Source organism: Nelusetta ayraudi, unplaced genomic scaffold, assembly GCF_046127955.1.
Source record: "Nelusetta ayraudi isolate G7.1 ecotype Tasmania unplaced genomic scaffold, CSIRO-AGI_Nayr_v1 ptg000010l, whole genome shotgun sequence".
NCBI classification, from domain to species: domain Eukaryota; kingdom Metazoa; phylum Chordata; class Actinopteri; order Tetraodontiformes; family Monacanthidae; genus Nelusetta; species Nelusetta ayraudi.
This window is the reverse complement of record NW_027466060.1, coordinates 404,333-423,312: the sequence shown is the minus strand read 5'-3', so window position 1 is coordinate 423,312 and position 18,980 is coordinate 404,333. Positions and strand designations below refer to the sequence as shown.

Here is an 18,980-nt window from a genome sequence, read left to right as displayed (position 1 = left end):
ACTTGCTTCAAAGTTGCTGTTTCTTTCCCCCAGAAACATGATTTTTATTATGGCCTCATTGTAATCGTAACCCACACTGACTGAACATCAATTCCTGGATTGCAGATTATTCCATCATGTTCTCCTAAAACTCATCCTGATCCCTTGCCAGTTTCATTTCAGCCTTATGCTGCATTTAGGCTGGAAACATGTCAGACGTGAACGTCACGGGAGCTTTTTTTTTTTTTCAATCACCCCATTCCCTCCCTCGTCAACCGTGTGGACTGCTGAGCTGCGTATCTGCGGAAGAAGAAGACAGCTGACACCATAACATCACCTCCAAGCCTGGCTGCCACTCGTCATGCCGCTCATCTGTCTCTCCCTGAGAGCTCCCTGTTGTTGTCTCACTGACACTGACAATAGTCCTCACAGAAAGCAGCGGCCTCCACTCTCACGTCACATGTCTCACTCTATCTGGCCAGACAGTGATGGCACTGCAGAAAGCAGCCACTCACAATGCCCTGCGGGCGGCGCACAGACAGTTTGTGTTCCATTAATCAATTTTCTCTCACAGAGAATCTTTTGTCCGTCACATCTGCACGTGTGGTCGTCCCTTAACTGATAGTCACAAGCCGCACAAGTCAGCAAATAATAGATGCAGACGGAGGGTGAAGAGGCCTTGAACCACACGGCTGTGAGGAAGAAGAGCTGATGGTTTTGTATGTTGTAACAGCTGCTTAGTATTGCCTCTGCATCCTGGAGTACAATTTCAAAACCATGATGAGAAGCCGCCCAATTACCGGAACAAACATTGGTGATGAAATTTCCACTGTTTTCTGAAAATTTAGTAAGCAAAAGATAGAACTTAAAGATAACAAACCCACACTCTTTTTTTTTCTTCTTTTTTATCTTTTTTTTCTTTGCAGCGACTCAAAAACTGATTATCCTCAAAATTAAATGATTTGGAAAACCGCAGCGCTAGCCTTCTGTTTACAACAAAGTTAAATTGGTTTGGCTCAGGACCCATGAGGTAGCTCTCAGAGCCAAAAAGGTTGGTGACCCCTGCTGTAGAACCTGGATGTGTTCGGTGTGCCCTCTACTGGACACATTTTATAAATCGACAATTTTTGAATGTCCTGAATTAACTGACAACCTTTTAAGAACTTTAAATCCAAAACAAAACATACATATATAATCACCTTACTTGCAGCTTTGTACTCTGTTTTAACAGACTGTATTCAGTGAGGGGAAAAGTTAATTTCTGGGCTACTTGTGATCAACAGCTGGATTTGCTTTAAAAAAAAAAAAAAGAAATTTTATATGAAAGAAAACTGGTGACATTATGGCCCAGGCAAACATTAAGGGTCACTTAAAAAATACCAAAGGACAACAGTCAAGTCTCAAAAGATCACAAAAGACACTCAAGATGGATTTAGTGTGACAGTGTCACTTTATTACCAAACATTCCACCCAGTCAGCTCGACCGTTTAAATAATCTGAAAACAGTAAAACAGACAATTTAGGTTTCACACTCTTTTGTCCTCTCTAAACCTGTGTTGATTGACAACTTGTTACAGCACACACACCACAGATGACTGCAGGCAGCATTTCTAATGCATGTTACCACTCCAGCGGTGCTCTGCGACAGTAAAATTCCACAATGCATTTGATGCTTCTAGAAGGAAAGTTGTGTTTGGATTATTCTTCTGGAACTGGCAAGATTTAATTTAAGGGCTCCAGCATAAAACATGAAGCACACCAACAATTTTACAGCTTGTGGAGGTTGTAAAATTTTATTTTGAGAAATCTGTACATGGAGGTTTTGGCCTTCAGTGTGTTCACATACATAAGCGTTATGGGGAGACAGACAGGTAGGTCACTGAAGATCAAGACAAGTGCTAGCCATTACTCAAAACTGGACAGGAAGTTGAGTACTATCTGCTTCAGCTTGGCGTCTGATGCCTCCGAGATCTTTCCGTCGGCCCTGAGAGACAAAACAAAAGTCGATTATCATTTACTCAACTGTAAAAACATTAAGCTGCAATCTAACAATGGAGGAATCTGAAGGAAGCCAAATCAAAGGGTTCTCACCTGATAGCGGAAAGCAGGTCCTGGTGCTGGCTGAGAATGTGCTGCAGGAAAGCCTTCTCGAACTTTGTGATCTTGCTGGGCTCCATCTTGTCCAAGTGACCTCTGACACCGGCATAAATAACTGTGACCTGTTCCTCGATGGCCATGGGAGCTGAAAGCAGAAAGGATTTGGTTGTTCAAGTTCGGCCCTTTGGAAATATGGTTATTGAATAATTATGTGGCCGATACTCACAGTACTGGCCCTGCTTCAGCAGTTCAGTGAGCCTGACACCCCTGTTGAGGAGCTGCTGGGTAGCAGCATCCAGATCAGAACCGAACTGGGCGAAGGCGGCCACCTCACGGTACTGGGCCAACTCCAGCTTCATGGTACCAGCCACCTGCGCAGGAGAAGGACGGGTGTGATAAATAAAAATATACGTGTATGCTCTCATTAAACTGAACACATACGCTGAATATGAATTTTAAAAAAAGCCACTCTACAGAATGTCTAAATATTTAAACTGGAGCCAACTGTTACCTGCTTCATGGCCCTGGTCTGGGCAGCAGAGCCGACTCTGGACACAGACAGACCCACGTTGATAGCTGGACGGATACCCTTGTAGAACAACTCGGTCTCCAGGAAAATCTGAGGCAAACGGACGGGAAGTTTAATACAAGATTACTCCAGTGAAAGGTTTAGGAAGGAACCCCACAAAGAAACCGAGTGAGCACAGCTTTGAAACCGACCTGTCCATCAGTGATGGAGATGACATTGGTGGGGATGTAGGCGGACACATCGCCGGCCTGAGTCTCGATGACGGGCAGAGCAGTGAGGGAGCCACCGCCAAAGTTGTCGTTCATCTTGGCGGCTCTCTCCAGCAGACGGGAGTGCAGGTAGAACACGTCACCAGGGTAGGCCTCACGGCCGGGGGGACGGCGCAGCAGCAGGGACATCTGACGGTAGGCGACGGCCTGAGAGCAAGAGGAGAGGAAAAATTCATTTCAGAATGCTAATCAACACCTTAAAGTGCCTGCCATACAATTTGATGTGTCCTGAACCAACCAAACCTCACCTGCTTGGACAGATCGTCGTAGATGATCAGAGCGTGCTTGCCGTTGTCTCTGAAGTACTCTCCCATGGAGCAGCCAGAGTAGGGGGCCAGGTACTGCAGGGGGGCAGCATCGGAGGCGGTGGCGGAGACCACGATGGTGTACTTCATGGCGTCGGCGTCAGTCAGCCTCTTCACCAGCTGGGCCACGGTGGATCTCTTCTGGCCGATGGCCACATAGATGCAGTACAGCTTCTTCTTCTCATCGGTTCCCTCGTTGAAACGCTTCTGGTTGATGATTGTGTCGATGGCAATGGCGGTTTTGCTGCAACGTGACAGTTTGTTGTTATGACATGCAACCAGACTAACAACTGGGTTTTTATTAGACGTCTAGTTTAACAGCATTTTGGCCACTAATGTCTTTTATAAGATGGATGAAAAAAAAAAGAAGACAAAAACCAAAGAGTGGACTGGTTCAAGGTCTCTTTACCCAGTCTGCCTGTCTCCGATGATCAGCTCACGCTGGCCTCTTCCAATGGGCACCAGACTGTCCACAGCCTTGATGCCAGTCTGCATGGGCTCCCTCACAGAGATACGAGGGATGATTCCAGGGGCCTTCAGACCAACACGCCTACGGGTGTTGGAACCCAGGGGACCCTTAGAAGAAAAGAAATAAGACAATGACCTTCAATAGACATAATCTTAAGTCATACATTTATTTATTAAAATCAAAAACATTGAATTTGTGCTAGAAAACTAAGACGAGCATGACTTAATGCATTAGACTTTCTAGATTCAAGATAGTTTTGAAAAAGTTTAATTTAAATAAATAATCACAGTGATGGATTAGTATTGCTTTTCAAGAGACTACCAATCATGGGTCTTACCTTTCCATCGATGGCATTTCCCAAAGCATCCACCACACGGCCGAGCAGCTCCTCACCGACAGGGACATCCACGATGGCGCCAGTCCTCTTCACGATGTCGCCCTCCTTGATCAGCTTGTCGTTACCGAACACCACTACACCAACGTTGTCCGGCTCCAAGTTCAGAGACATGCCCTGGAGGAGAGTGAGACAAGTTTAAAAATGCATCTCTCCACAATACCCAATAAGCATAAGAAGGTTTCAGTGTCAAAGTGTGATTACAAAGTAATAAAAGACACAAGCAAAGTCTTGATGCATAGTAGACAAAAAACACTTGCATGTCATTTTAAAATTGAGCATGTTTTAGTCTGGGAGTACCATTCGATTAGACAGCTGATTTAACTGCATACCTTGAGTCCAGAGGAGAACTCCACCATCTCCTCGGCCTGGACATTCCTCAGACCGTACACTCTGGCAATACCATCACCAATGGACAGGACACGGCCAGTCTCCTCCAGGTCTGCAGTGGTGTCAGCTCCCAAGATCTTCTCCTCCAGGATTGAGGACACCTCAGCAGTGCCTGCAAGTGGTGCAACATGTTACAGGGTCATAGAATGTCATAACAAAAAAAAAGTCAAAAATGTCACAATTGAAGATTAATGCATAATTCTGCAGTAATGTCCAGATTATGTACACCTTCCATTACAATTAATAGTTACATGTAATTTCAATGCATTAAGAAACAGCCTTACATCTTAAATCTTGATAAATTCAAAATCGTGTAACTTAAGTGTGCAGAGATTTTTTAATTTTAATGCAAAATTCGGTCTATGAAAATGTACAATGACACAGCTTCACAGATGACCTCGGGGTTCTGACTGTCTGCGTGTAGGACACAGTTGTATTTATTGTTTTTAGCCTTCACACCTGTCTTCTGCAGCCATGGTCTGTGTGTGTGGAGGTGGTTGACCCCAACGCAGGCGGCCGGCAGAGCCTTGGAAACCTGGTTAATTAACAAGAAAATGACATTTAACAGTCATGAAGAGCACCGGTTGGCTCAATGGACGGCAGCGACAATCCGCAATATGCACTTTAGAGCTCAGGTCGCTTGACAGAAAGCAGCGCAGCCAACATGCGCTGTCAGGCTTTCTGACCTTCAACGCATGGCTGAATGAGCTGCTAGCTGTCAGCTAGCATCGGCTAACTTTAGCTTAGCTTGCATCGCGGCAGAGAGAGACAAGGGCAAACTTATCAGACACACTGAGTTCAACATTACGACAATAATACAGCCATTTAACATGTACTGCACGCAGGTAACGCCAACATGCGCATTAAAAATTTCCTGAAACGAAGTTAGCTCGCGGCCTGTGACGTTGACGTTACCCTTCACGCCCATAGTGCTTAGAATTATTATTTTTTTCTATAAGCTCAAAGCAAACAAGCCGGACATAAGACAATAGATAAAGTACTTACAATGCCAGCCCTTCTGGGCAGTGTCCTGACCAAAGCTGCAGCAACTCTCACGGATAACATTTTGTCGGGTTGCTAATGACCTGTCCTCCACCACTTTCGGCTTCGACCTGCCCGTGGATCAGAATGTAATGGCTGAATGAACTCTTCTTCTATTTATGTGAAAAGGCAGTCAAGTTTCCTGCTCTGTGCGCCCCCTAAAGTCACGGAGATGATACTGCAACTAATTATTTGGACATAAGCGTGAAAAGGTCAAGACAAAGTATAACCGTGAGAAGTTACAAATTATTCTGTGAACAGCTGGGGGATAAATCAATCAATCAAGCAACAAATCAATCACATTTTATCTGTATAGTCCACATTGGTTAAAAAAGAAAGAAAGAAAAAAAGACTTATTTCAAAGGACTCCCCAAATTAATTCATTTATTTTCTATTCCTGGCCGTCATCGGAATAATCAAAATAAATATTTTACATCGGTCTCTGAGCTTACAATATTTTGTTACACTGGTGTGTGTGTGTGTGTGTGTGTGTGTGTGTGTGTGTGTGTGTGTGTGTGTGTGTGTGTGTGTGTTATTTTACATAGAAAGAAATCACAAGTCCTAGTCATAAATGTAAGAATGTGTGTATGCATTTGAGATTCATTGGTTTTATTAATGCTGTTAAACAAATTATTTTATTAAAGAATACCATTCGAAACTTTCTCTCCATTATTGAAAGTTGTGAGGTGAAAGAATGCAAACATGGGGAAAGGAAGGTCTTTGAAATTCGAGATTTTGCTGAAAAAGGTTGACTCGAGTTTTATTTATTTTTGGTGACACTGTACAATTTGATGCGTTTAATTGCTTTGTCTGTCAATAATGTGATTTGTTTCAAACGTGGGGGTTGTGACAGTAAAGAATAGTTTAACTGTTTAGTTGATAAGAGAAATTCTCAAAGTAGTCAGTAACATGAGCAGGGTTTGGAAAGAGTGTGCTTTAAACAATACCCTTGGTGTTAACAGTAACTGAGGGCTGTTACGTGAATTTTCTAACGTTTGGTGTGCATTTCGGAATAACAGTGTCGCCTGTAGCGCCTCAATATCGCCCTCTGTCGCCGCAGTCGTTCAATGACATGTCTGCTTTTGTCAACGAGAGAAGCAGGCGAGTCAGACAGTCGTTTGGTTCGGGTTGCCTGTGGTGCTTGTCAGCCAGCAACAACCAGCCGCCTGAATGTAGATCCGCATGGGCTACTACCACCTTTTCTCTCCAAATAACCCATCGGAATCATAAGATAAGGATCCCAGGATGGTCTTAGTGCATGTCGGATATCTGGTTCTTCCTGTATTCGGCTCAGTAAGAAACAGAGGTACGGTATTAATGCTCATATCGATCCAAACCATGTGCCCTGTTTATCTTAATATTCACTGCAGCTGTTTGCAAGCTAGCTCGATCTTAGCCGCGGGGCTAGCTTTGCGCTAGCTAGCTCAGGATTAACGGCCAGATTCTTTGCCAAATTGTTTCTAACGTGACCCTAAATTAATCCGTATTCAGCAAAGATTGGCTTCCAAGCACCAAAAATAATAGTTTGCCCGGTGCAAATTTTGTCAAGTGTAATAGAATAATCGCTGCTAAAGATAAGCTAACTGGCTGAGTGGCTCGGGCTATGTCTTGGAACGGAGATATTCTCCACAAAGGATTCCACATGCACAGGGCGTGCGGCTCCAAAGACTTCGTGCTAGGGCACATTCCATTACGCTTAAAAGTGTTTTGGCGCAGAATTTACTCTATAGCCATTTTATGCGCTTGTTTGTTGACGTTCTTTATAGACGACACCTTGTCGTTTTTCCTCAAGGCGTTATCGTTTCTTTGCAATGCAAAAAAACACAAAGTAGACGCAGCCTTCGAGCCAGTCAGCTTATCTGTGCCTGGGTGATGTCATTTGAAGATCACCTTCTCTGCTTGTGCTCTCCGCTTTTCCACTGCGACTTTACTAATTACGATCCGTGTCAATTGGCCGATGCATACTGATCGACACACGGCTAATTGCCGGGGAGCGTTATGTCTGATCCATTAACCGGATCAGTCGAATTTTCTCTAATTTGCCAAACGGCGATTCAGCAGCTGGTTTGTTTGAAGCTGGATCGCAAGAAAATAGAAAAAAAAATTGAAGAAGCAGAGCATGTGGTCACAGTTAAACAATGATAAAGCTACAGCGCAACATTAATTTCATAACAGTGGCGTCAGTGATTTCATTGTGCTTTTATTTCTGTTCTTATTTCCCTGTTTCATAGTATGGAAGCTGGCTCTACATTCTGCATTTATCAGATCTTTGTCGTCCCCCCCCCCATTGTGTAGCTAATGATCATCTGCTGCTGTGTGGTGTGGCGTGGCCTCTGCCTGTTCTCTGCATTTAGCTGTATTGTGAACCCCTTCTTCATTTCCTCTTTCCATCAGAAGACGGCATTGGTATTAAACAGCACTCCCCTTCCCAAGATGTATTCAGCCATAGACTTTCCTTGTTGAGCAGACTAAAAAAAACAATAGCTAACACGTAGATCAGAGCACCTTTTTTGTCTTTTTTTTCTGTCAAATTGCTGTAGCACTGAGTAAACATTTGAGCTCCTTTTTTTTTTTTTAGATATCAGTTGAATGTCATTGTGTACCTCCCATCCAGTCTTGATAGACAACATGCTGTAAATTCCTGTAAAGTGGATACATTTTGCATGATCTTTGAAATACTGCACTTGCATCGTTGAACACCAGAATTCGGCTCATCCTCCTTCTCTTCACAAAAGGTGCAATGTACACGATCCAAAAAACAAAAACAAAAAACAAAATCCTGTAATTGAGGAAACACAAAGGCATGCAAATTGGGGCTGCGCGCATGCCGGTTTGATAGCCAGCATTTTAGCAGAGGCTGTCTTGTGATTGATTTGACTCAAGTGAAGGTACACTGCACCTGCACACTACAACCTGCCATAACCTGTCTCCATTTTTTGTGTAATCCTTTTGTTCCCTTTGCAAACAAATTCAGGCTTCGAATCACACTGAATTCTCAGGGCTCTTGGTTCCTTATTGACAATGAAAATTCCAAAAGAAAACCTAGGCCAAAACGTGTTCACTGGTGGTTAATCACTTCCCAGTTTTCCCCCTCACTAACATAAGGCCAAAATGCTATCCATTTCACAGGGATGCCTATTTTTCCTGCACTGCTAAAGAGAATCCTCTATTAGTAATAACGTCTTTATTGTTTGGTTGTGGTCTCTCTTTACCTTTTGTTCTGGTAATAGTACTTTTTCCAATGCATGGTCACATTTATGATTCATAATTTTTTTGTTTATTTGTTTTTCTACATTTGACTAGTGAGAAATCCAATGTAATCTTTCTGTAGTAAAGATGTACCCTGCTGTACTGGAATCATGTGCTGTAGCCAAACACGTCTGCTCATTGGATGCCGCTTTTGTTCTTTTTAACCCTATACGGAGCATGGTGGGCCTTGCCTTTTAGTCTATGTTGTTTATTTTTGTTGCATGGATTTATACTATATTACAAACAAACAAGGAAAAGAACACAAATTACACATATACTAATCTTTTTTCAATAAAGAATATAGTGTTTTTCCTAACCTTCAGTGTGCTTCTTGCTGATTTCCATTTATTGTCCTACCTCTCCCTTGTCCCTGCCCCCCACCCCACCCCCACGCACCAAACCTCCTCTCCTGCTGTGACAAAGATAGACAATTTCCACGCTTCCTCCATCATTGGGCCTGATTGAGTCTATCTGCTGTCATTCATGGTGATCGTTTTTCACTAAGACGCTTGAAAACGCAGTTTGCTACTCACATGGTCTAGACCTGAGCCTTTGACCTCCTCCTCCCCACGGCACCAAGATCAGCTCTTGCCTGCCTGGCTGCACTGACGACACGTCAGACCTCTAAAGTATTGCCGTAAATCACACGTCTGTTGCTTACAGGTGTCTCTTGTCTAAAGCCACACTGCGTTTTTCAAACGTACCCCAAGTAAATGCAATGTAGACTTTGCCTATTTCCTCATGGTTATTAAGAAAGAAAAATATTGACACGGTTCACATCCGCATTATTCATGCCTGTGCACTTGCAGAACAAATTGAAATTGTATTTGCTCCATTTCCTAACAACTAAATGGTTTCCAAGAATGCTTGTTTTTGGGCAGGTTAAAAGCAATAGTAATATATTTAGTCCCTCGCTGCAGCCAACCTACTGTTGGATCATTGTGCCAGAACATTTTTAGAGTGTCTAATCAAAGCTTAAATCCTTCAACTTGTCCACGCTTACTTTTCAAGCTTGAATACAGCATTAGGGCTTATTGTGCCCGAGCACATTTTGGACTCCCTTGTCTTGTCGTTTTCTTCCAGTTGAGTCTCCAAGGCGGTCTGTTCAATAGAGCTGCCAAATGGCTGCGGTTGGAGAGTTTTTCTTTTTTTTTTTTTTAAAGCATTTCAGCTATTTCCTCTTGACTCCTAAATGTTCAACAGAGAGGGAAACGCAGAGTCACTTTAAGAAGGGCTTTAGTTTAGAAGACAGATTTCCTCAATGTGTTTTTTCTGTTAAAAATCCAGATTTTAGATGGTAACTAGAATCTGCAAAATTCTCCGACAACTGAGCAGTGTTGAAGACCACAGACTATCCAGTTCACTTATCTGTGACTCTGAAGACCAGAAGTCCACCCAGAGGTTGGAAATGCAATTAAAGAAACAAAAAAACAACAGCAAAAAAAGAGAAAAAAACAAACAAACCTCGTCATGTTCATGGTACTTGTGGTAATCATCATTCTCCCACCCACCCCCTCAGAAGTATTTTTCACTCTAGGTAAGAGGTAGGGCTTCATTAACATGCTATATCACACACACATTTCACCCACTATTAATTCCAGCTAATCTCTGCCTCCTGGCGTCTGACTATTTTTTCCTCCCCTTCACCTCTGCAGGATCCCATTTCAACCGGCAACAGCAGCAGCAGCAGCAGCAACAGCAGCAGCAGCAGCAGCAGCAGCAGCACAGCCATGCTACCTCTTGCCGGCACTTCCAGTTAGGTCCTCAGGCCCCTCTGCCCATGGACTTCCCCATGCCCCACCCAGGGCAACCACAGTCAGGCATTAACCCCCACTTGGCCCCTCCCGGCCAACAGCATGGTCCCCCGCTCCACCCGCCCCTCAACCCCCTGACCGCTCCCCAGTTCCAGGACATCCCAGCCCCTCCCTTCCTACCTCAGGCATTACACCAGCAATACCTCCTCCAGCAGCAGATCCTCGAGGCCCAGCACCGACACATCCTGCCACCGTCCAGGTACAAGGAGCCTAATCGGCCTTTTGTAATCTAGTATAAACTGATGTTAGCAGTGGCATCAACGCTGAATGTTTATTCTGTTTCTTTTTTTTTTTTTTTTTTTTAAAGAAAATCTTTGAAATAATCCATTATCTCTCTCAGCAGGCGCACTCCAGAAAGAGTCCCACACCAGCCACACAGACTGCGACCTGGCTATGAGTTTGCACCCCCGCTTCACGTCCCTCCTCAGCCGGTGGTGCAGCAGCCACGCTACCTGGCTGAGGGAACAGACTGGTAAGCAGCGGCACGAGTACCCAAACTACCAGCTTGGTTCCTATTAAAACAAAAGAAGAGTTAACGTTAGTCCCAGTGATTGTCACATCCCATAGGATGGGAGGCAATGGGTACCATTTTCACTGTCTTGGGTGTCACCTGGCTGGGGAATCAAACCCACAACCTACCAGTCTCAGGGCAGACACTCTACCACTAGGCCACTCAGTGCGTGCAGTGATGTACAATCTAGGCGGTTTTCACACTTTCACCGCTTAAGTAAGTGAGTCCCCCAATTGAACTTTGGGTTCTATTGGGATTTGTTTGTGTGGCGCTAGAGTCCCCACTTCAAAAGGCTATACTGAGAGTTCACTGAAGAGATGGTCCTGGTGCGCCAAGATCAAATTTCAAAGGTTGCTTGCTTATGATGATGCTGCAGGTTTTTAGATTTATTTATTTTTATACTCCACTGCCTCCCTTGCACCGCATTAATAGTTTAGAGAGTTTATGTATGTAATATTAATACCAGAGTTTGGTGAAAATGTGCTGGGTTATTGAATCCTGAAATATTTTTTCAAGCCCTGTGTAATAATAAATACTACTGACTTCTGTGCTCTTTCCTCAGGGATCTAAGTGTAGACGCTGGACTGCCCCCCCACCAGTACCACATCCATCCCCTGCCACAGCACTATCAGCACTACTTGACCTCTCCCAGGATGCACCACTTCCCTCGAAACAATGCCTCAACGCAAGTGGTGAGAACCGTGTCCCTGAGGGCAGCCTTTACGCGTCCACCTTAACGAGCTCCCTGATTATCTCCTCTAAACTCTGTTGGTTAACTCTCTAATTATCCGCTGCACGTCTGATGTCCGTCTCTCTAACCTGTCGCCCTCCAGGTGGTCCACGAGATCAGAAACTACCCGTACCCCCAGCTGCACCTGCTGGCTCTGCAGAGTCTTAACCCATCCCGCCACGCGTCCGCTGTTCGAGAAAGCTACGAGGTGCGCGCGCTCCTCCTCCTCCGTTCTCCTCGGCACACCAACCAGTCCGGACTCGTTTATCATTGTTCTGTGTTGCGAAAGATTCAGTCGCTGGCTGAGTTTCATTCTTGTCCCTCTAAAGACCAAATATTTGCATTTTGAAAGGATTCTTTATCCTTTTCCGGTTGGATATCTTACTATTGCAAGATGCCTTTGACAATTTTTCTAAGCATGGAACAAAATGCATGTTGTCAAAGATTGCTGTAAAAGCCTGAAATACACGCCCATGCATTGTTTGCAGGAACTTCTACAGCTGGAGGACAGACTGGGCAGTGTAAACCGCGGAGCAGTTCAAACCACCATAGAGAGATTCACCTTCCCCCACAAGTACAAAAAGGTAAAAGGCTTGTTTGTGTCCTCGTCATTTGAAATGCTAGCAGAGCAACAGATTGTCTCCATTCTGTGCTCTAATTGAGGCATTAGGTGAATAATAAATCAGGCGGAAGCGTTAAAGGGCTGTGTGAGGTTGGCGGGATCAAAGAAGTGAGATGAATGGGGGTGGGGGTTCAAAGGTCAAACTAATTTCCATTAGCAGATAAGTGAGACAGCAGTAGTTTTTGCTCTTGAAGGCGAGCGATGACTCACAGCTATATGTGGAGGGAATTTTAAGAAGTGTCTTAGAACAATGATCTTACTGTAAAGTCAGATCATTGTTTGTCGTCTTTGAATGAGGTGAAGAAGTGAATTGTCAACATCAGGTGTTTTTTGTTTTTTTAATTTAGTTTATTTAATTTTTTTATTTTTTATTTTTTTTAGAAGGTCTGTTTTTAGATTGTCTTTCGTCCTCGAGGCTGTGATCGGGCTGACTCAAACCTGATCATAATAAATAACACAGAGCAACATGTTAGACTCTAATGACTGAATTGTCTCTCCAGAGAATACCCCTGGACCTGAAGATGTGTCTGGATGATGAAGAGCTTGACACTGATGAGAAGTGCACCATCTGTTTGTCGATGCTGGAGGATGGTGAAGATGTCAGGTACAAACTAAAGCTTTTTTCAGAAGAGACAATTCTGGGTTTTTTTGTTAATCCAAAAATTTACACAATTGACTATTACTAATGATAATACTTTAAAGTAGGTTGTATAAGTGGTTACCTTTTATGCTTAAATGATATTTGACCTTGGTCCAACTGAACAATTGACCTAATATTCTTCCCTAGGGTGACTGCAGTGGTCGTATAGTCACTATTTCTTTCTTCTTTATAATGAAATGTGTGATGTGTAACCTAGGTTACAGTAGTTTTTTCCAAGATCCATTAGAAGATCAAGAAAACTGAATACTTGATCATTTGTTATTGTCATGTGTGTTATCTGAAAAAATGAATTGCCAAATAGAGAAGTTCATTTGAAGTCACACTTTCTCTTTTTAAAATCTCTCTCTCCCTCTCCTTCTCTCTCCCTCTCTCTCTCTCCCTCTCTCTCTCTCTCTCTCTCTCTCTCTCCCTCTCTCTTTCCCTCTCTCTCTCTCCCTCCCTCCCTCTCTCTCTCTCCCTCTCTTTCCCTCTCTCTCTCCCTCTCTCTTTCCCTCTCTCTCTCTCTCTCTCTCTCTCTCTCTCTCTCCCTCTTTCTCTCTCTCTCCCTCCCCTGCAGGAGATTACCCTGCATGCACCTCTTCCACCAGGCATGCGTGGACCAGTGGCTGGCCACCAGCAGAAAATGCCCCATCTGCAGAGTGGACATTGAGACCCAACTGACCCCTGACAGTTGATAGCTCCTGTCAGACCCCCCCCCCCCCCCCCCCCCCCGCAGCCCCGCAGCTTTGGATCGTTTCTCGTGTAATCCTCCATCGCCTCCCGCCGGTGGAGGGGAAGCTCTGCCAAACAACCCCTCCCTCCCTCCACCCCTACTCCCGCCTCCGTAGACCCCTCCACACCCTCTCTGCACCAGCCTCCGAGTCTGCCCTCCGAGACGGCTGTGACGAAAGGGATCAACAAAGCACACTCACCCTGACAACGCGACAAAGTGGGGACGGTTGTGCCGACGCATCGATAGCTAGCTGGACCGCACGTGTGCTCGGCCGGGCTCTGCCACGCGTAGAAGGTAGGAGGACAGAAGTGTCGAGGTTTTCGACACTCTGTCAGATTTTTCCGGAAGTCCGCCGGCACTCATGTTTCGCCACGCAGCTAAACCAAGAGCGGACACCGAACCCCTCAGCCGCCAGCCAGACTCCGCATCTCCCCGCTAGCTGCACTCTCTGCCCAAGTACTCAGCACATCTGTACAGAACATTATCAAGACGATTAGCATGAGGTCGTGTGGTGTGAAACTCTCGTAGCCGAACGCTTGTGGTGTCATGGAATATAGTGCTGAACAAGTATTTACGGAGTAACAGTGTTGTGTAGCAAAGCAAAAAGCCTTTTTGAGAAACGTGTTTGTGAAAAACGAGCCTACGGCAGAGCGCCGACCGCAGCTCAGAGCAGAGAGAATATTATTCAGTGCTATTAATCAGCAGCGACAAAGGGGAAGGATCTGTGTGTGTGTGTGTGTGTGTGTGTGTGTGTGTGTGTGTGTGTGTGTGTGTGTGTGTGTGTGTGTGTGTGTGTGTGTGTGTGTGTGTGTGTGCACTTCTGCGTTCACGGCGAGTCTGACGCTGCAACGAACCACAAAAGCTTTCCCCACGTTATTCACCTTTAAATTGGAACTCTCGAGTCCAGTTGCGGGAAACCACTCGCACCACAGAGCCGACGCTACCCCGGGTTTCAACCTCGGCGCGCGGCTGCCAGTCACATTCCTGTGCCTACCTGACGCCAGTACAGTACAACGAAGGCGAACCGCACAAGGTCCCGTGACGCGTAATTCAAATAACCACGCAGCAAACTTTTTTGATTGGTCCCTGCAATGTCTCTTTTCTACTATTGGGTAATCTTGTTGATTTCTCATCGAGTGCACTAAATGCACCACCATCGGTCACCAAGGGAAAATAAATCGCCCAGTAGTAATTTAAGATACATCATTTAGAACGATGATTAACATCTGCTGACCCAAGCCATTAGCAAACTTGGAGGTTTTGCCAACTTTGTCCTGATGCTGAGTTGCTAACACTGCAAGCGGCCAGGAAAAAAAGCACAAATGATAAACAAAGCAGAAATGAAAAGTAAAGACATCAAACAGTAAAAAACATTTAAAGCTTCACTGTAAGAAGGAAATGCTTTATAGAGACAGTGCAGACAGTGGCGCACTGGAGGTAGAAGTGAGAGACTTTGCAGCGACCAATCAAACGAGTACAGGGCGTGGTTATCCCTATTTCCTCCAAGGGAGAAAAGAAATTGCATCACGCAGCCCGTAGAGCGTGCGCAGTAGTGTCACTTCTCATCACGCCTCTGTGACACACTTAATACATCAGTCCAGCACTTTAAAATGTGCAGTTGAAAGATTCATTATGAACCGCATTTTAGGTTACAGTTGACCTGTCAGCTGTTTACAGGCGTTTTTATTTTGTTGTTTTTTTTGTATTGCGGTCTATGGGAAAAATGCTTTTTGGGTCCTATTGGGTTTTTGGCTGCAATACCTCGAGCGGCCACTGGAAAAAAAAACCCACAACGGCGCCATTTTCCCAGTCCTGGCATCCAATTCTTATAAAACATCCATGATTTCTATGGGTGTTTGGTTGCAGCGTGAGATTTGGCGTGAACGCAGCTTGGAAAAGGTCAAACCCCCCTCTCCCCCTTATCCCTCTCCCCCGCTGCCCCTCCGCCACCCTCGCTCTCTCTCTCTCTCTCTGTCTCTCTCTCTCTCGTGTCTAATGTGGTTTTTGGGATTTCAAGGTCGTAGATGCCAATGGAGAGTAGACGCTAAAGAAAAAAAAAAAGTTAAATAAAAACCCGCTAACTGCAGGCATGGCTTCCAGTGATGTGTGTAGTGTTGTTAGCCGGGGGCCTCGGTGAGTGTGGAGCGGGGGCCCCTGGGATGTGCATGCTGTCTGGCAGGCTTGGGCTGTGTCGTCGATGTCGTGGAGCAGTAGAAAAAGCAGGGGCCGTGTCTGTGCATGTGAACCGTTATACTATGACGATCTATCCCGCTCACTCATAGAGAAGGACAAGGACATACCCCCCCCCCACCTGGTAGCCCTCCACCTCCTCCTCCTCCTCCTCCACCTCCTCTTCCCACCCCACCCCACCCCACCGCCACACATCCTGTGTTGACCGCAGTTGCCCTTAGACACCGATCTCACACCAATGTAGCGTTTCTCTCTCCTCCCGACTTGCTAAAAAAAAAAAAAATAGAGAGAGAGGGGAGGAGGAGGGGGTCGGGAATCTAAAGAGCTGCTCGCGAGGGTCCGTGTCTAACAGCAACGCACTCTGTTGCCTCGCTCGCGGCGACACCAGAGGCCGGCGTGAGACTCGAGGGCGAGGCACCCGAGCCTCGGAGTGGATAAAGCGCCACATTTGTATTACCAGAACCTTATTGCCTATCGAACAAGCACATGTGATTTCTATATATATGATATATATATATGTATGTATACATATTTATATATATATATATATATATATCCAGCGAATTGCCTCCGTTGTTTTTCTCAGCTCCTCCATCATTTCAGTCTGCGTCGCTCCCTGTTCCGACGACGACAAACAACAAAAACGACTGTGTCTGGTGTTACAGGGAAAAATACAAACTAGTTTGCCTGTGATATGTGCTAGAATGTTGTATGATTGTCACCTCCCCCACACGCCCCGCCCCCTGCCTCCCCTCATGGTAGTCGTGTATGGTGTTGCTAGAACAACTGTGACGTGTTCAGTGGTAGAAGCCGTTTTTCTCTACATCATGCATGAACCATGTCGGTGTACGTTCACTTGAAGGAGGGTGAAAGGGAGAAAAAGCCATCCATTTGAAAAATACCAAACAATTATTCTTGACATTGATTTGATTGTTGATCTTTCTTTCTTTTTTTCTTTTTTTTTCTTGTTATTTTTTTTCCTACCATTTCTTTTCTTTTCCTTCGTACTCGTTTTTCTTTTTGCTCACATGCCAATCTGGACATGGTACTAATATGACAAGTCCTTGTCCATTTTAACTATAGTGAAGAAAAAGCTGCAATGCTGCAAAAACATATTTATTGTTGTTCTAATGTAGCTTGTGTTTCTGTAAATGCACTATAATATGGGGTTGCCTGATTTTTTTTGTTTGTTTGTTTGTTTTGGTGGCGTGGGTTCTTCTTGTCCTAAATCTTTGTGTTCCCTATTAAGTTTCAAGTATTTTCATGCTTCCTTGTGTGTTATTGGAGGGTAACTTGACTGTTTGTGTTGCGTTTCTGTTTTTGTTTTTCGTCTGAAGCCTCCATCCAAAAAACTACAAATGGATGAAAATGGAGGCTTGCTAGTTCACATAGAATGCTGTGATTAAAGATGCCTTAAGTATTTAACAATCATTATTTATTACTAACTGTAGCTAGCTAGCTATCGTGGTGGAATATTTAATGTCTCTATCTCATAACTTTGCAATTTAATCAATATATTTATTTAAAAAACACAAAATATTAAAAAAAAAAAGAATACCTCATTATGCATTGGTCGGTGGGGATGCTTTTGCATGCCGTTTGTGTTTTCTTTTACAAGGGAGAAAAAAGAGACATCTTGGAAAATTGACCTAGGGGGCGTTTTCCCAACACGTTTTCTTGTCAGCATGGTGCTGTTGATCTGGATTACATTCCATACGTGTCAGCTTTTGATTTTATGTTGGAAAATGTTTTACACGTCCCGCCTGCTTTAATGTGAAGCAGATGTTAGGGTGCAGACCTTTCTGTCTTAGTGTTGCTCTGCCATCGCCTTGCTTTTGTCACACGATACTGCTTCTTTCCCCCCCCTGGCCCCTCAGATACTGGTTTATATTTGACAAGATTTGTGTTTTTCTTTGGCCATATTCATGATATTGCATCATATCTAGGTCTGGGTTTTTGTGCTTACTATTTTTGGAACCACCCATTGAGTTGAATTACTTGTTCTAGTGTATTGCTGGCAACTGCTTTGTGCGGGTTACTTGGGAAGTATCTTAACACGCTTACTTGAGCCACTGGTCTTATTGAGCAAATTACTTTACTGTGGTTATACAATAATATAGATAGCGTGTTTTACACCTGGGTATAATAAGGTAACTACGTTTTGGTGTGCATTTCTTATTAATACTCTACTAATCCTGCAAATTATTCTAGCATATATTGGATTGGAATGACGCTGGCTGGTCTCCTTCTTGGTATATTTTCATTTTGTGCTCTCACTGGCCTTACCCCATGTTCTCCACAGTGTACTTCATTTTTCCAGAGCGAACTGGACAGTAGCCATAGTATTAACTCAAGCTGATGAACCGGAATGAACAGTAGAACTTAAAGCACAAGCTTTTTAATGCATGTCCTTCTCAGGTTTTCCTATGTGTATGTGGGAGTAGCTCTGTAGATGTGTTTAATATGATGCTGTACCTTCTTGGATATTTCAGACGTTTCTTTGCTGCTGAGAAAAAAAAAAAAGTTGATTATTAACCTGCCAGTGAAAAAGGGAAGTGGCCATCTTTGTACAACAACACTGCTGTTTTGCTGTAACCGCGCAATGTTTTATGATCTTGAGTATTTTATAGAAAAGTAGAAGTATGTATCAATAATATGAAAGCAATAGCTAAATCATAATGAAGAATAACATGATCAGTGAATATTGTGGAAATCTTTAGATTCACGCTGGGTGGATTTTGTACTGTATTTATTACTAATGATGATGCAAAAAGTTGCATAGCTTAACCCAAACTGTTCTGTCTCTTTTTTATTTATTGTCTTGTATATGATCTTTTTGTATGTGTTTTTCAAATAAACTGCCTAAAATGCTCAGAAATCCCACATTTCTGGTTTCATTCGGTGCCTTGTGATTTGCCGTACACGTAAGTGGGAAGGAACATTGGATGAAGGCAATTTCCAGTGAAATTTCGGTGTCATTCAGTTCGAGTCACGTGAACTGTAACTACTGCCCACATC

The 18,980-nt window shown here is 44.1% G+C and overlaps 2 protein-coding genes across 8 annotated transcripts; one reads left to right on the top strand and one right to left on the bottom strand.

The window, feature by feature from the left end:
* Nucleotides 1–1,406: 1,406 nt before the first annotated feature.
* On the bottom strand, nucleotides 1,407–5,594 carry LOC142884037 (ATP synthase F(1) complex subunit alpha, mitochondrial-like). Its single transcript, XM_076019448.1, has 11 exons — nucleotides 5,438–5,594; nucleotides 4,892–4,967; nucleotides 4,375–4,544; nucleotides 3,986–4,159; nucleotides 3,589–3,755; nucleotides 3,123–3,423; nucleotides 2,797–3,021; nucleotides 2,588–2,695; nucleotides 2,303–2,447; nucleotides 2,071–2,221; nucleotides 1,407–1,963 (listed from the first exon to the last, which is right to left on the bottom strand). Exons 1-11 carry the CDS (start codon nucleotides 5,495–5,497, stop codon nucleotides 1,885–1,887), a joined length of 1,656 nt encoding a protein of 551 aa, XP_075875563.1. The 5' UTR covers nucleotides 5,498–5,594; the 3' UTR covers nucleotides 1,407–1,884.
* Nucleotides 5,595–6,458: 864 nt separating this feature from the next.
* On the top strand, nucleotides 6,459–18,840 carry ark2cb (arkadia (RNF111) C-terminal like ring finger ubiquitin ligase 2Cb). Of its 7 annotated transcripts, none has more exons than XM_076019443.1 (9): nucleotides 6,459–6,779; nucleotides 7,868–10,259; nucleotides 10,378–10,735; nucleotides 10,877–11,008; nucleotides 11,610–11,739; nucleotides 11,881–11,985; nucleotides 12,266–12,361; nucleotides 12,900–13,003; nucleotides 13,617–18,840. In XM_076019443.1, the coding sequence occupies exons 2-9, from the start codon at nucleotides 10,193–10,195 to the stop codon at nucleotides 13,732–13,734; spliced, it is 1,110 nt and encodes a 369-aa protein (XP_075875558.1). In that variant the 5' UTR covers nucleotides 6,459–6,779; nucleotides 7,868–10,192; the 3' UTR covers nucleotides 13,735–18,840. The 7 variants fall into 7 exon arrangements, with proteins under 7 accessions (XP_075875558.1, XP_075875561.1, XP_075875560.1 ...); XM_076019442.1 differs by having other exon boundaries at nucleotides 6,460–6,779; nucleotides 7,769–10,259; XM_076019444.1 differs by having other exon boundaries at nucleotides 6,461–6,779; nucleotides 7,705–10,259; nucleotides 10,880–11,008.
* The last annotated feature ends 140 nt before the right edge of the window (nucleotides 18,841–18,980 follow it).